The 16,929-nt window shown below is 37.6% G+C and overlaps 2 protein-coding genes across 2 annotated transcripts in view; one reads left to right on the forward strand and one right to left on the reverse strand.

Annotated features, from left to right (window-relative positions):
• CDC73 (cell division cycle 73) overlaps positions 1 to 16,929 on the forward strand; it is a 104,175-nt gene that overhangs the window by 55,919 nt on the left and 31,327 nt on the right. The gene's annotated exons all lie outside the window — the stretch shown is intronic.
• Positions 1,350 to 9,658, reverse strand: B3GALT2 (beta-1,3-galactosyltransferase 2). The gene is made up of 2 exons (XM_030455117.1): positions 9,066 to 9,658; positions 1,350 to 4,220 (listed from the first exon to the last, which is right to left on the reverse strand). Exon 2 carries the CDS (start codon positions 4,103 to 4,105, stop codon positions 2,813 to 2,815), a length of 1,293 nt encoding a protein of 430 aa, XP_030310977.1. The 5' UTR covers positions 4,106 to 4,220; positions 9,066 to 9,658; the 3' UTR covers positions 1,350 to 2,812.

The raw sequence follows: 16,929 nt of genomic DNA on the forward strand, positions 1-16,929 counted from the left end.
TTCTGTAATTCTGTCCCCCTTCTGAAAGCTTTGTAATGAACTGTGCAAGAAAACATTACTCGGATACAATTGATTTAAGGAGTGTCTGACAGTCTTAAAAATGCTTCAATATGTAAAAAGTAGTTTCAGTTTCTACCCAAACATTAATACATATTTTTAAAAAACTGTCAGACCCTTAAAAGACAGGAAGATATTTTTTAATGTCATATCTTATACCCCTAGCCAGTATTTTAAATTGGAAAAAGTTTGTTATACTGAACTTGTATGTATTGTACCATGATTCTGAGGCAGATCGATACCATGCACAAACCTCCAAAGTGTAGTACCCAAGAGGCTGTTTGGCTGCCAAACTTTTGATTCAAGTGCCAAACTACTTAAGGTTTAGTTATTAACCTCTTGAACTATAACCAGAAGCCAGTAGCAGAATTTTGAACTAGCCAGAATTGGTAAAATTCAAGTTGAGTACATTGCAGTCTAGCTTGAAGGTGCTGCAGGCAGGGCATGGTGTTGAAGTCCTCTCCAAGAGGAAGGACTGTGTTTTTGGCCAGCATTAGTCAGGAAGAGGCCACTTAGGGAACTGAGCATCTTCCAGGACCAGAAACCCTTGAGTAGCTGGCTTTCAACACTTGTTTTGGTTGTTTAAAACTTGCACTAGTATGTAAAGCTTATGTGTAGTTGGCTTAAACCAGGTGGCTTTCGACTAGGATATTAGCAGTGGCCTATGTTAGCTGGATGAAAGCAGGCAGATGGAGTGTGAAGAAAGCTGCAAATGGATGCTGAAACAAAACTTCCAAAGACTTTTCCTAATGCAGCTTCCATCTCTGTGCTGTATGAATGCCAGTAGTCATTAACAAAGCTGAGAGGATGCGCTTTCAGTCTAGTTGGAGAACTCTCTTCTGTAGAGAGCTACAATTTTTATACATGTTTATTTCCCCAGGAGCAGTCATTTCTATGGTTTGAGGTGTATCTTGGAAATGTATAATTACATATGTAATTATGAGATGACAGAAATTAGTGGAGGATCACCAAAAAATGTACAGTGAGTGAATTCCTGTGCTCATTTTTGGTAAGAGCTCCTAGAATTTCTGAAGAGGACTGGTCCAGTGCAGTACACTCTGCTCATGTGTCTGCTTCTGCATATGGATGGCCTTAGGGCTGCTTGAAGTGCTCAGTAATATGATCTCTGTTTTCAGTACAAAGAAAAAAACCACCTGCTGTTATCTCAGTATTGTGCATGGGATGAAGAACCAGACTTTAAGAACTAGGGAACATTAGAAAAGTCAAATACTGGTAAAGCTAGAAATTTATTTCTTCCTGAGCACCTTTCCCAGAAAAAGTGAAGTCTGAAGACCATAAATATAATCAATTTTATTAAATAATAAAAGTACATCAAATATTTGTATTTTATCAAATTAAAAAGTCTCAGTCAAACAGAAAATTAATTGCAGTTCCCTCTTTTGCTGCTAAATCAGAGGTGGGTATTGCTTACCCTGGCACTGTGATAAACAGTAATAACCTGCATCTGCAACAAGTCTACGTGAACTTGGAAAATAAACCTTAAGTGTTCTGTTAGTTAGAAAACTGAAAACCTGTAAAAAGATTTAGCCTACTTCTCACAGTTTATTTTCAGTGGTACATATTTGCCTTTAATTTTTAAAATTGCTCAGATTTTGTTCTTGCCCATACTGCTCTCTGGAACTTCTCCAGTCTTACTATGATGCAGTCTTTCCCACCTATAAAGTAGGGTGTGTGGCTTAGTTTTCTCTCACTGACCCAACCAACCAATGTTTTATTTTATTTTTTATTTTGTTTACAATAGACAGGAAAGAGCAAAATCAACAAAGATAAGCTTGTTTTTTCTCCCTCTTTCCCCCAAATTGAACATTTTCGACACTGCTCTGAACGACTTAGTCACATTTTGTGGTTCTGAACAGCCTTTAAGCTGCCTTGAAGTAATGTAGAGGAATTAGTAAGAGAGTCAATGAATGTGTGTGAAGATGCCAAGATGAAAGTTGCTCCACACCAGATTTTTGGAGCTCACTCTGTCTTCTAGAGAATCAAGTAACTTGTGGTCAGCTCTTTGAGGAGAATCTAGTCTAGAACACCATTTTCATTTCTGTTGGTGATGCACAAAGCTGCTATTTTCTGAACTTTTTATAAATCCCTCTTTCCTAACCACAATAAGCAGCCAGTAAGTAGGTCTCAAAACTGGACCTAGTTTAAGGAAGTATTTTCTTACTGTCTTATCATTCACTTGTAGTGTCTTAGTAAATCATAAATTGCTACATGTATTGTACATGAAAGAAGTTTTAATGTGATATTTAAAGGTAAAGCTGATCTGCCCCTTGTGCTTTTCCATAGTTTTTCAGTTTTGACTTTATAGCAATTCTAGGTAAAAAAGAAATCATTACCTTGAAGAGAAGTAGGAGCTATGAATGCATTTTTAAAATACAATTTTAGTTTGGAAAATATGCTATTATATTTTATTGGCACATAAATCAGCAACTGTACCACCAAAGTGTGCATGCTTATTATTGCACATCGACACAAGAATCCTTACATACTATTGTCTTTTTTCCTCAAATTTGCTGGGCAACCCTTTTGGTTATAGTTTTATAAGATTAGTGTTACCAGGAACTCTATATATTTTTTTTTCTTTTTTAAACTTAAAAAAATAATTTTCAAACTTGACTGTGTGATGGGGATCAACTGAAGGCTGTCCCATGAAGCTCATCCATTGTCACTGTACATGCTTTCAGCAGTATTTACAAGTTGCAGGTGGAGCAGGGCTGACAGAGGGAGTGCTGCCCTTCTAGTGCAGTTTCCGATGCCGATACCTGCCTGCTTTTTCCTTTGCTGCATTGGCACAGGCATTGTGCTTATTTTGTTGTAAGTGGTTCCAGTATTTGATCAGTTCACTAGGTTGGAACTGATGGGAGGTAATTAGGTGGCTATATTTACAGCTGGAATAAGAAACTCGCCAGTGATTGAAGACAAACTCGTTGGGTGGAGGCATGGGGTCAATCCGTAGCTTGGCAAGACAGATCCCCACATACACATCCTCCAAGTGTAAACGTCTGATACTTAAGGAGACCTTAAAGATTTTTTCTGCTAAATCTCCAGAAAAGACATAACCAGTTCCAGAGCAAAACACAGGGTAACGTTCACTTGGATACAAATCAGGTGGCATATACCACTTACTATCCTTGTTCCTGTTAGGTGCGTAACCTCTCATTAAATAACCTGTAAAATACTTGTGCCTTGGAGGAAGTTCTGGTTTCAAGAGCTTGTGTATTAAATATTCAGTATTGACAAACATATCACTGTCAGTTTTCATAACGTAGGGAACATGTGGACAGTAAGATGCAACCCAGTTCATTCCCATCAGAGTTTTAATGGTTAAATTGTAGTATGTGTCTAAGTATTCTTGTTGAATGATGTCGTGGTACTGTCTGCTTTCCTCTAGGATGGTACGCTGGAGGTATCCATTTATTTTGATGCTCAACCCCAGCAAAAAAATACGAACAATTTGGATGCCAGGTGTCAGGCTTTCGTTGCCCCAGGTCTGTCGGATTGCCTGTCGGGCTTCTACCTGGCCTGGCTCTGCAGCTATGAGCAGTATTAGGAAAGGAGTCTTCTCCTGGCACTTCTCAGGCTCGTTGATGATGTATTTGAAGTGATACAAAGCTGGATGCCCAGTACCTTTCTCGTTGTAAATACTTCCATTGGCACTGAGGGTGTTTTCCAAACCGGTTACTCCCTGTGGTGACAGCTCTGTGTTGTTGGAGTTGGTGACTGTTGGGGGTCTGAGTGTCTGAGGGACGGAGTCTCTCCACACGTTCCTTACAGAGCTGTGGTTTGTCTCGCTTTTTGTAGATCTAAATTCTCGGATAGTGTAAGCCATGGGATTTTCTTTGAATCCAGCCTTGCCTGGCAGCCAGTCGTGATGATTAAAGAACAGAAAGGTAGCAAAAAGAAACACAAGAGAGACCAGGCCAATGAGATGGGTGCGAAACAGAGACCTTTTGGTATTCCAGGTCATCTTTGCAAAGCAGCAGTGTCTTCTTCTCCACTGAAGCATGTTGTAAGAATCCAGTGATGGCATATGAGACAGTGGGCAAGCAGAGTGTTTTTCCAATCGTTTTTTTTTAATCCACTGCTATTCTTTGGTATTCATCTTCTTTTGTTTGTGTTGAGTAATTGTCTGCAAATGGCTCACTCTGCAAAGATTTAAAAAAAAATAAGATAAAAATCTTTTATTTTACACTTGCGCAATATAAAAGATTATGATGAGAATCAAATAATAACCTAAAGATTTTTGATTTTATAAAACCAAACAACAAACCAGAAGAAAACAGAAACCAGCCTGTTTTAATGTAAAGGAGGTTTCTTTCATAGTAAAAGCCAGTCCTCTTTTATTATTAGAATTGACTTGATTTTTGAGCTATTATAATGCTTTTTTTTTTTGCTTTTTGCTTTTTAATGATAGAAGTTCTGACAAACATCCTGAGTACCACAGATAAAAGGGGAAAAAATATAATTGATCATGTTAGCAGAAAACCTATGAAGTAGATATAAATAGTTTCATGTATACTGGCTGGGAAATCCTTGTACAGTGCTTGAGAAGGACTGAATGAAAAGGCCTTGCTAGCAGATGGAAGGTTTATTGGCATTAATTAAAGTTGATTTGACATGCAGAGGATAGCACAGCTCACAGTTTAAAAACCCTTTTGGTAGAATGCTCGTGCATTGGTGGTGGGACAGACGGCACAAGGTTGACGATGGCAGAGTTGTGTTAGTCACAGTCCACTGCTTGGCTTCTTTCCACCAGCCCTGACTGTGCTCAGAAAGTCAATGAGAAGATGCACCTGTCAAAATTAATTTTCAGGGTCCAGTAAGCTCAGGGCACAGCCCTCGGATGGTGACACGGGATAACATTTGAAGTCACTTTTCAGGCACCCTTAACCTTCAACTCTGCAAGGAAGGGAAATACTGAATGGAGCACTTGGCTGTTGTGCCAAGCTCATATGTAGTTGATGAAAAAAATTAAGCTATTGATTTTTAGCAGGCAGAGAGCTCGGGTTTTTGTAATAACTGGAAGTAAAATTGCATAGCATTAAGTTTTTGGCAAACGTGAATTTTTTTTCACTATAAAATTTATATGTAACTACTATACTTCTGGCATCATCCAGAAATTACAAGTATTGTTACCAGCTGCTGTAACTGTAGGAAAAAGTGCCAAAGTCATCTGTGCCTCATTTTCTCCTACATTTTTTTCATATTCAAGAGCAGAGTCAATATGGCAGCTTCATGATGCTGCATATTAAAAGCTGATCACATCATCTCATAAATGAACCTTCTACTGCACAGTACCAATTCATTTGTGATTTTCAATTTGCTCTAATTTATTTCTGGGCCCTAGGGTTTTGTAAAAGAAAAAGGATGACAGTTGAACAAGAGTCTGCAGAAAATGCTATTTCTAATATAAATGTGTAATTTACTAATTGCTTTGCTATCTTCTAAAAACCAATATTTGGATTAATTTCTGCATATAAAACTTAACTGACATGTTATATGGGAAATTACAGGATTTTACACTGTAAGGAAGTCATTTAAGATGAGATGGCAGTTGAATAATCTATCATTAAACTGTATGCTGTGACAACATTGAATCGCTCATGTAAGGGAAAAATTTGTATTTCTGAAGGGTAGGGAGAGAGGGATAAGTGAGCTTATTTTTTTTTTTAGTTGCTGTGTGTCAGTTTATATATAAGCAAACAAACGTGTCTGGAAGCAAGGGGGGAGTCGTGTTGCATCGAGCCGGGACTGTCTCTTGCTGACCTCCACTAGGAGGAGCAAGTAAGTGGGGTTTTGAACTGTGACAGTGTAAATGCACCGAAAAAGTGACACTGCTTCTTAATTCTCTTTCTGAAAAAGCAAAATATTTGCCTAGTGATCAGCCGAGATCTTACTTGTTGTTACTGTGTTGAACAGTATTCATGCATTTTGCTCTCAAGCTCACTGAAAGTATTTGATTATTTTTTTATGCCACTTTACCAGAGAATGAGCTGTGTTTCTAAAAAATATTTTCAATTCTACAACTGTTAAACATATGTGTCCAAAATGTGCAGCCTGAGAATTAACCTGAAATTCCACACCACTCTTTTTATACTGCTTTAACTCGTTCATTATCCTTATATAAAAGAAAATAATATACATAACTTCTATATAAAATAGAGAAGTTTTATCTGAACACCTGATTTTGCACACTTAGAAAATAAAAAGCTAACTTTAACCTACCAATTGTTGGTATCTGTGGAGCATGCAGTGAGCTTTAAATGAACACTGAGCTACTTGGGAAGAAAACAGCTGCATAAGCAAAGAGAAATGTTACTTCAAAGGGCACTCTGGATTTTTGAGAAATTAATTATTACTGGTCTGGAGGGCAACAGTGGGAATATTTGCTGAATTATTATTGCACAGCATACTTGGAGAGTTTAGAAAGAAAGTGAAAACCAGAATTTCCTCAGTGTAGAGTAGCAGCTAGAATTCGGATTAATCTCATATTGAAGAGTTCTACTTCAAGAACTGCAGTAATTATGTGGAAATACTTCAGCAAATCTGCACTGCACTACTAATATGTGTTGAATTTTTAGCAGAGGTGGTGTCTTGTTTTGGCAATAGGCTGAAGTGAAAAGCTTAAGTTTTGTAGATAGTTGTGTAAACTGAAAATTGTTTTCAGATGCTCTCTTTCCATGAGGCACAAAGAAATTGTTCCTTTCAAAGGCAGTTGTAATGGCTGAAACCTGTTTTGGTTGGGTTTTTTTCAGGCTGCAAGCTCACATTGTGTAGAATAGAACCAGGATCATAAATTTAAACAGAGTAATTTCTTATTTACATATTTCTAAATTTTTTCAAGGTGGGAGTTTGTCCAAAGCCTTCTGACTCTGTCCTTTACAAAGGCACTATATGGATAGGGGAGGACCCGTATCTGTTTCTCAGTTTCATAAAACTATTTACTGCAAAGAAAAAACAAAACCCAACCAACCAAAAAAAAAAAGAAAAAAAGGAAACAAACAAAAAGCAAAAGAAAACCACCACCACCAAAAAACCCCTCCAAAACCACCAGCCCAACTTTGTCTCATTTTCTTTGTAATTCAGGTTTAAACCACTTCAAAACAGACCGTGGGTATTAAGTGTTTGAAATACAGCAGTAGCAATTGTACCTTTAAAAAAGCACTGCATGCTTTATTTAAAAATAATATAAGCAGCTATCAGTAAATATTAAACCCACCATCAAATAATATCATAAGATATTTTTACTTTTTAATTAGGGTTAGAGTTCTGCTCCTTTTGGCCAAATATTTAAAATCCCATTTTACAAAGGGCTTACAGGCACCAACCATTGGCAGTAGGTAGAAAAAGCTAAGCATAGGAAGAAGTCTCTATACACTCAGTTTGTCCTCTGAAAATGTTACTGCATGTAGCTCTGCATTTTGAAGATATGATTTATAGTAGTTTTGCTTCATTTTTGGCACTCGACTGTGCAGTCACTGGTGCATTATCAAATGGCAAATAAACTGTGAATGCCTCTTGAATTTTTATTTGAGGTCTGTGCTCTGCTGGTGTTTGGGTTCCTGGTACTTTATATTTCTGCTCTGTAATTACAGCTTTGCAGATTGAAGCATTCGACTTCCTATTCATACGTTGTGGATTTTTGTATTTTGATTAGCTGTGTGGGCAAACTAATTAGAGCAAAGAGTTCAAAAGGCAGCCTGAGTCAGTATTCTGATCAGCAGCAGCAGTGGTTGCATTAGGGCCTCACAAGATTGTGCCCAAGTTCACTTAGAAACTGCATTTATCTTTGGCACAGCCACGGTACCGGGGATAAGGTTTGATGTGCAGGTTTTGAAACAGCAGGTATGAAAGTTGCATGCTTCTCCAGGAGTATTTCCTAAGGGTAGAATTTTTGGTTTTAAAAGTTCTGGAAAGTGACTTGTACTTTCTAAATGTCTTAAAAGTGATCTGAAACCGGTGACTGTTGTACACAGCATTCCTAGTTATGTGAACTCTTTCTTGTTGTGTTTTTATTGTGTGTTAGCACTGCCTTGAGCAAACAAAGCACATTGACATTTAATGGTTTGCTATAGCTTATCAGTAGATTCTGCAGAGAAGCACTTTATCTGGTGTATTAAATTACTATAGACTAGGTCTTACATTTGTATTGCAAATATTCATCTTGTTTGTTTGCCACTGGTGATGAAGTATTTAAATTTCAACAATGAACACAAAATGAATGGCAATTAGGTAGAATATAATTTTACAATCAAAGTTAAACAGTCAGTGTTTTCATATTAAACAGAAATTGTGATGGTAGCATGAGAAGTTACGTGCTCACCATTTTGAGTGTATAGTGTTGGAAGGCTTCCTTTTGGCTTGTCAGAGGAGCCTGATGTTACTTGCAAAATGTGGTGCCTGATCACACTGCTGGTGGTTTAAATTGTGTCCAGTCTTTTGCACGCTCTCAGTTTAGGCTTTGCTGATACTATCCTGATGACATTTTGCTTGTGTTTCAGCAGGGAAAAAGCAAGTGTAAAAGGGTCAGAAGGTACTTTTAAAATAATGTAATTTGACTGCATGGTCTCTTTTGATGGTTCACTGTTCTCGGTGTGTCACATCATGGCCATTTTACCAGTGCTTTAAGATTACTTCAGATAAGGATTAATTCTGACCTAGTTTGAGAGGCTTTCTAATTGTTTTTCCTGTATTGGAGGGGTTTGAGTTTTAAATTTCTCAGTTAAGAGCAACGGTGACAGTAGCAACATTATTCCTTTAAATCCCTCCTCTCTCACAAGCCAACCTTGTGCAGACTGCTAGCAGTGCATTTCCTAAGTGGAAGGTGGTGACATTGTGCCGGGGGAGAGGAAAACCTGCTAGAATTCTTTCTGGGTGTTCAGAGACATGTCAGCTCAGGGCTCTCTGCAAATCGGGAGAGATGATTATCTGTAATGGCTGAAAAGGTAACAGACAATTGAATGAATATCAGACACAAGGATTTGACATACCTTCCCTGGTCAGGCCATTTATGGTGCGAAGATTAGACCGACAGAAAAGAGTTTTGGCACGCCATCACTTCAGCAAAAAAGATGCTATCGAACATGCGCACATCCCCCAGCACTCTGCTTCCTGCAATTGCTTTCCACGGTTTCCAGGCTGTCCATCTGTTTGCTGGTTGCTGTGTTACCTTCCTTGCTCATAAGTGTTGTCCTTGTCTTAGGGCTTTTTGTTCATCCCTCAAACAAAAGGACAGCAGTTCTCGGGTGTTTTCTGATCGGGGTTGCCTGGCTTTCACCACCGAGGTACTGGAGCTTTCACATCTGATGTTTCCCTGGCTGGACAATGCAGTGCTGTGTTCTCTCCTCCTCAGTATCCATATTTCTGATGGTAATGTGAGCAGGGAGTGCTAGCGCGTAGTGGTTCCGTTGCCTTCTGTAATAGGATTTCCCTCTGTTCCTTCCTTCATTGTTGCTAGGCAGTAATAGAAATGGTTTTGAGCTGTTTCAGCCGAGGATTCTGATCTATAAAATCCATCCCGTAGTTCTTCAGCTGCTGCACAGGCAGGCAGCAGTTTAAATGTGGGCTTTGACAGATGCTGTCTTCTGACAGAGCGGAATTTAACGTCATTGCTTGGCTGAATCCCACGTGATTGTTTGCATTCATTTGCACTCAATCGAAAGGCAGCCAGCAAGCTCCACGGGCTCTTGCTCCTATTTGATAAATGATGCACACTAAGTTCAAGTACAGTGATAGGTGAAGAGTATAAAAATTGCATGATTCTTAAATGAAAGATTGAGGGTCTTTTCAAATTGTTTTCACTTTTCCTTGACGCTGTAACTTATGATCCTCTCGTGGGGTTTTTTTCATGCTAGACGATGTATTCCAGTGTGCCAAAAGCAGTTCTGCAGTGCAAAGGAATTACAAGCATTTAAATACAGAAGCTTGATTTAACCCATTTGGCACTCCCGGAGTAAAAATCTTGTGTATCTTCGTGTCAAAGAAAAAAATATTATTTCTTTCCTCATTCTTCCTTTACACATGCTTGCTCCTTAAAAGATGCTTTTTGTAATCTTAGGTTACTCAATTAATATTGACAGCACTAATGTATAAGCACATGCTCTTAAGCTGCCCTTCTGTTGTTAATAGATTTATTCCTTGGTAAAGGTTGCAGTCTGGTATTGCAGAACTGGGGGCACTTTATTTCAATTATTGATGGCTCTAAACCATCTTTTGTCTCTTGCAGGCATACCCACATGGTATTGTCTTTAATGGTCCAAATGAAACTTGTTTTCCTTTCATTTCTGTCTTTTCAAGAACTGACCCTTTTATACTGAAGGCATTGTATTATATTTACTACGTTAGATATAAAATGTCACAGGGGGTAGCTCAGGAAATAAAAAGCTGCCAGCATACTTGCCCAAGTATGTATTAGTCACTGTGTTTGTTGAATCTATTTTGAAAAGTTAATGACTAGGTCTTTAGATTGTTACTGTTTCTGGTTTATTTTTTTAGTCAAAGGGTAAATAAAATATATTTGGTAATATTTATTGGTGTTTGGTATATTTATCCTACAGTATCTCTGAATAGTAGAACTGGGGGTAACTGCATCCTTAACTGACAAATAAGACTTCCTCCAGGTAGTCAGTGTGTTCTACTATTCTAGGTGCGTACTAGAAACATTACCAGATTTATAGCCTCCTAAATAAATTGCCTATGAACACTAATTTTCTCTGTTAATCTAGTCTTGTCTTAACGTATGCATTTACTATCATAATGACAATTTCCAAAAATACTGTCATCTCATTTGAGGACATTTTAGAAGCATAAGCATATTACCTAAATATCAGTTACATTTAGAACTTCTGTATCAGTAAAAACTTGTATCTTCCTTGCTCTAAAAATTATGTATTTAAATAATGGGGTGGAAGTCAGCAAGAGAGAGGAGAGACCTGTGTCCAGCATTGTTCTTGAAGATAATAATGGAGAATCAGTGCTTTGAAAGGCTCCATGTGTGCTCAGCCTACTGAATTTTTCATTTAAGCACTCAAAGGTTTCTTACCCTTATACTATATAATACACAGAACTTTATATAGTCTATTGCTGGATGTGTACAAATAAGTGACAGTTTGGCCAGGATTCTTGTCAGTTTGCCGCCTTCTGGGCCACAAGTAGGAAATCACATGAGATATTAATGTAGTTAATTTACCCAGGTTGATTTACATAGAAGTAACTGATGTTTTTTTTAATACCAGCATTTAATTCTGCCTCTAATTTTTACATTTTCAGATAAGACATATAACATTGTATTTGGGAAACAAGTCTAAATCTCAACAGAATGGTTATTACAATCCATAGTATTCCACTTTATTTACTTCTGCTTTACTATACCTGAAGTGTATCTCCAAAGGTTTGTGAGTTGCATGTAATACATTTACATATTGTGGTGGGCAATACTGTTTTAATTTTTCTGTGAATGCTCGTTAGTAAATATTAAAGATATGAAAATCCCAAGGGCCATATTTTCTAAATAGAATCTGTTTTAAATTTAGAAAGGAACAGACATCAGCTTTGACTTTTATGGCCATATCACTTGGGCATAGCTTGTAAAGTTCAGGCAGTGCTGGTGCCTGTTGGTAAATGTAATATTTGTCATCTTCCTGTGTGAACAAATTGAATATTGAATTCTTAAACCTTAATGAACAGTTCCTTTTGTTCACTCATTCTTTAATCGACTTACAGAAAAGTATGGAAGAGCTTTGATTTTTCTACTTTCTATCTGGGAGTGACTGATACAACTTGAGAGAGTAAAGAGTTTCTGGAAGCAATTACTTCTATGGTACTTTCTTTTTTACTGCTTTTGTATGATCCTGTCTGCTTCTGGGTATTTCAGGAGGGTAGAGCTTGCATTGTGCTCCAAGTATGACCTGAAGGTTTGAGTAGCCCTGCTGGGCTAGAGGTTGAAATGAGCTTTATTTTGGCTAGAATCTCCCCATGAAGGGTCAGTGGACTGCTTGTTCTTGATCCAAGGAGTAATATGTTCTGTATTGTTACTATGGTTACAGCTTAAATTAGAAGCTGCAATGTTAGGGTTTGAAATGCTGCCATCTATTAAGACTAAGAAGGAGATACTCTGGGTATGAAGATGTGCAAAGTTCTGGAAAGCAAGATGCATGTGTGTGGGGTCAGAAAAGATGTCTTGGAATAACCTCTGCATGTGGCAGTGGTAGACTATGCAAAATGTACTTATGCATAACAAAGGTGTGCAAGTTTTCTTCAAAAAACTTCAACTTCCTACTGTCATTTTTAGGGGCTATCAGTAGAATCTTGTCTAGCTGGTTTGAAATAAGTCAGACCTTAAGGTTTAATGAAATAAAGTTTTTTTCTTTAAAACATTAACAGAAGTTTCTTAAATCAGTTTAGATTGGTTGTGATAGGCAGGGGTGTAGGGCTTGGTAATTTTCTCCTTGATGGCCAGAAATCCCACAGAAGTTGAGTTAGACAGCTACATTGTAGGTGGCTTCACAACTGCATGTCCCCATGTGGACCATACTCTCTGAATACTTTATGAATACTTTGCAAAGATCATTATATTCTCTAATAGTAAAAAGTAGTTTTCAGTCATACTGTGTCGAAATCCACTCAAGTAGCATTTCAAAATAATTGATGACAACATTTTTAAGTTCAGCTCTTTTTGCTTGTAAACTTTTTTTTCTTCTTTTCTGGAAATGTGTTAATATGAAGTGTCATAAATGCTTAGTTTTAGTTTTCTGTGTTAAAGAATTCTTGTGTATATTATATGGTCAGTGCCTTCTCTGATCTTTGCTTCAAAAAGAATACTTCTGCCATAAGTCACCTAGAGGACAGGGCTATAGAATACTTGTAATTTGCTTGGCTACACTGTGATTCCAGCATTTTTCTCAACTCTCACAAGTATCTTTCATTCTCTAACTGAATGAAAAATAGGTGTCTAGAACTGACCACAAGTGTCAGCATTGCTTGCCTTATTTTCCCTGTGCTGATTTTTACCATTGTCTAGCTAGTTGAGAAACCAGCTTACACTTGCTACATTTTTTTATAAATGGTCAAGGTTTTGCACTCTAATCATACCTAAGCCATAACCTTAGTGATTAGATTAATATCTGTTTGTCTTAAAATTGAAATACAGCAATTTAACTCAGTCTGAAATGGTGACAGAACACTACAAAAGGTGCCCAATTACTGAGAAATGTGTATATTGTTTTGATAGTGAGTAGCTGATAACAGATCATTCAATAAGGAATATAAGCACATCCCCTAATTTAGCAAAGTTGTGTGAGAAATGACTGGATGATCTCTTGGAGTCAAGAGTGTGCTTCAACAGGGATGTGTCATAATTCTAATAAAAAAGCTTTTATTTCTTTATTAAGTAAACTGGGGATAGGTGTCCAATGAGGATTCAGCCCCATCTCCTGTGAGGAACACAGATTTGGAGTGCTTCAAAATGCACATGAAAAGCCAAACTAAATTGTTTAGGACTACTTTTTTTCTGGTTTTGTGGGTTATGCAAATTTTGCCTATTGGACTACTGTCCAGACATATTTCCTTCCTCAGCAATGTGTTTGCTTTATCACATCTTTTTTTTCTGTATTCTGACTTTTCATGTCTTCCCCCAGGCTTTGCAACCAGTTAATGCTGATCTCAAGTGCTAAATCCGGTGGTTGGTTGGTTTTGGTTTTGTGGTTGTTTTATTTTCCTGAGGGTATGGACAAACATAATTTCATTTGTATTGTGCTGTATTTTTGGTTATGCTGTTCTCTCCTGATGAACTGACAATCCAGTGCCAGCAGTAATATTTTCTGTGTGTCACAAGTGTTCCTTTTGCATTCTGAAAAGAGTGGGGATTTTATGAAGCTTTGATTCAGCACAGCAGGGGGGAGAAGGCCAACTAGCAGAACTACCAGATATTCACAGGCAGTTTAAGAACAACTGTGGAAAATAGACTTCTGTTTTTCCCTTTACCTTATGATTTGTTTCATTCCACCCGCCTGCACTGTATGATTGAGTTACCCCCAGCATCCTCACTTCCCCTACATGAGAATTTGAAATGAAAACTTGAATTCTTACAGAAAGTATCACTTCTTCCATAAATTCACTATGGATCAAATCAAAGCAGGGAGATGGCCTCCTGTGGGAGTTGCTAGACCACCAGCTCCTATGCCTAAGGAAAAAAATGTGGTGTTCCAGCTGTTACCACCTGTCCAGCCCCTTCTCTCTGCCTGGTTCCTTCCTGCAACAAACCCAGAAGGCCCCTTTTCCTTTAGGCTGCCTTCAGGCTCCTTAGGCATCCAACATTGCTCTGCCAGTGATTTAGAGTCTTGGCCATCAGGTTCATCACCAGGATGCAGACCTGCTGCCCAACATTATTCCTTAGACTGCAAAGGGTTTTTTTAGGTTTGTGGTGGGGATTTTTGTGTGTGTGAGACTGATTAAGAGATTAGAAGCTCCAACTGTTCATCTGCTTGCTACATTTTTTCCCCATATGTGTGTGATCTGTGCTGAAATTGGCAATGCAGATTTTTAGTTGATGTTAAACAATGTGAGATTGAAGAGCTGGACTTTCAGAGCTGTCAGGATTTCATGTGTCTGGGGGTTGAGACATGTATTGACTCTTTCCCTCTGTCACATTTCCTCAGTAGCTTTAGAACAGTAATTCCTACAGCTCCATCCTGCAGGCTCATTGTGGGACATACGGGCTTTATGGCAGAAATAACAAAGCTTTAGCAAATATCTTAAAAGCCTGAACCCTTTTTGTCAAGCACAAATGCTTAAACTAGAAAAAACAACAAAATCTGTGGAAATAATAATTTCTTCAGTGATCCAAGAGGTTCTGTTGCTGTAATAAATTTAAGCAATATTTATAAATATCCCACAGCAAACCTTGATCATAACATGTTGAATAGGTTCCCTGTTAAGAGAAGTTCCCTATCATCCTTTCTTTGACATGTTGGGGCAACTAAAATTATTCCAACCACTGTGCACACCCCACCTAGTTTAATAGAATTACTTCATCCTGACCAACCAGTTTTGTGTGTGTGATTCCCTAACATGGTTCCAGTCAGTGTATATTAATAAAAATCTGATTTTAGGATGAGCTGAGTGTGAGAGTTTGATCTCACTGATTTGAAATTGTCTCAAAAGACCTTCTATGGGTCTTGGTTTGCAGATCTTTGTTGGACTTCGTTTTGCAGATCCAAAACAAAAATTTTCATGTAACCTCGGACCTTAACACTGAGTGTTATTGTGCAGGGCACTTAATGTCATGGAACTGATTTCCAGTTCTTTCACAGTTAATTCTGTTGTGTGGCAAAAATCCTCTGGAGGTAAATGTTCATTAGCAGTGTATGTTTCTAATGAATTGAAGTAACCAAGTTATCATACAGTATGAGTGTTCATACCCCTGGTAGCCAGCCTGTCCTGCAAACTTTCCCCTATTGAAATTCACATTAACCTTAAGTCAATGCACCACTTTGGTGACTTCCATGGAAAAGGAAACTAGGCTGTGGAGATTTATGCTTTTGTCTGAGTATAATTCCTCCTGTAATCAGTTTAAGATTCTGGATTAATCTGTAAGCCGAAGGGTATTTTTTGACATAAATAAGTAATGTAGAGTCAGAGTTACCAAGAATTCTATTCTTCAAATACATATTGCAGAGGAAATCTTTGTATTATGTTTGTATTATGTTGATTGACAGACAGGATAGGTTCAGAACTAGAGTTTTTATTATTTCTTGCTGTCCTAAACTGTATTTAAAACTCAGTCTGTTGGCTGTGTTGGTTTTGATTTTGTTTTTTTTAAATCTTCTATAATTTAGTAGCTTCTACCAGAAGAAGAAATCAGGCAGCTCTCTTGCATTTTGTCCATCTCCAGATATACTGTTAAGAATCATGAAAACATACTGTAGGGAGGTGTGGATATATTTAATGTAATAATGAGCAATTAATAAAATTTGGCCAAGAATTAAAGATGGTATTTTTCTGTAATAAATATTGTGTAAGTCTTGATCAGCATCTGGAAAGCTTTCTATTATAATCTGTTTTACTAGAGTAGAGTAAATCTGTTCTACTTTGGGCAGCATCTGTCATCTACAAATGTAAAGACCCTCCTAAAAACACCAAAAACCCAATCATCTGCTTAAAACCACCACAGATCTCCTGACCTCTCTCATGCAACTCTCAAATGAGCTGCACATTGCAGATTCTTTTCTGTCTTCTCTCAAGGATTTCTGTAGCTAAGCATTCAGATTTCTACAAATGCTTTTTCTGTAGTTTTTGGTTAATGCACATTTGTACTTTACTGATGCTCGACTATTATGTTTTAAATTGTAGAAGAAATAATTTTCCAGAGCCCAAAGATGACATTTGTTAAAACTTTTTTTCCCCCCTTCTACCTTTTGCTCTCCATCTTACATTTTTTCCTTGGAGCTATTTTTTTTGCCAAATATAAAAAGCCCTGTAATTATGCCAGTATCAGTAAGAAGTGTAATATGCAATAAAGACAACTGTCCTTTTCTACTTCTATTGCTTTGTAGGTAAGCAACAAAGTAATAACATTCCTTCTTTATTTAATGAGGCCTAATTTAATGAAACCTCACATCATATGGAGAAGGCTCTTTTGTTGTGAAAACTTTTTTAATTTTGTTTACTTTGCAGTTGACCCTACATAGTGCTGTCTGGAGCAATGGCTGAGTATCTGTACTTTTATGTTGGGTTTGCCTAGTGACAAAAGGAGGGTCTTTTTGGGGGTTTGGTTGGTTGGTTGGTTTTTTTTTTGTTTTGTTTTGTTTTTTGGTTTTTTTTGGTTTGGTTTGGTTTTTTGGGGGTTTGTTTTTGGTT

Source organism: Calypte anna, chromosome 8 (assembly GCF_003957555.1).
Source record: "Calypte anna isolate BGI_N300 chromosome 8, bCalAnn1_v1.p, whole genome shotgun sequence".
Lineage (NCBI taxonomy): Eukaryota > Metazoa > Chordata > Aves > Apodiformes > Trochilidae > Calypte > Calypte anna.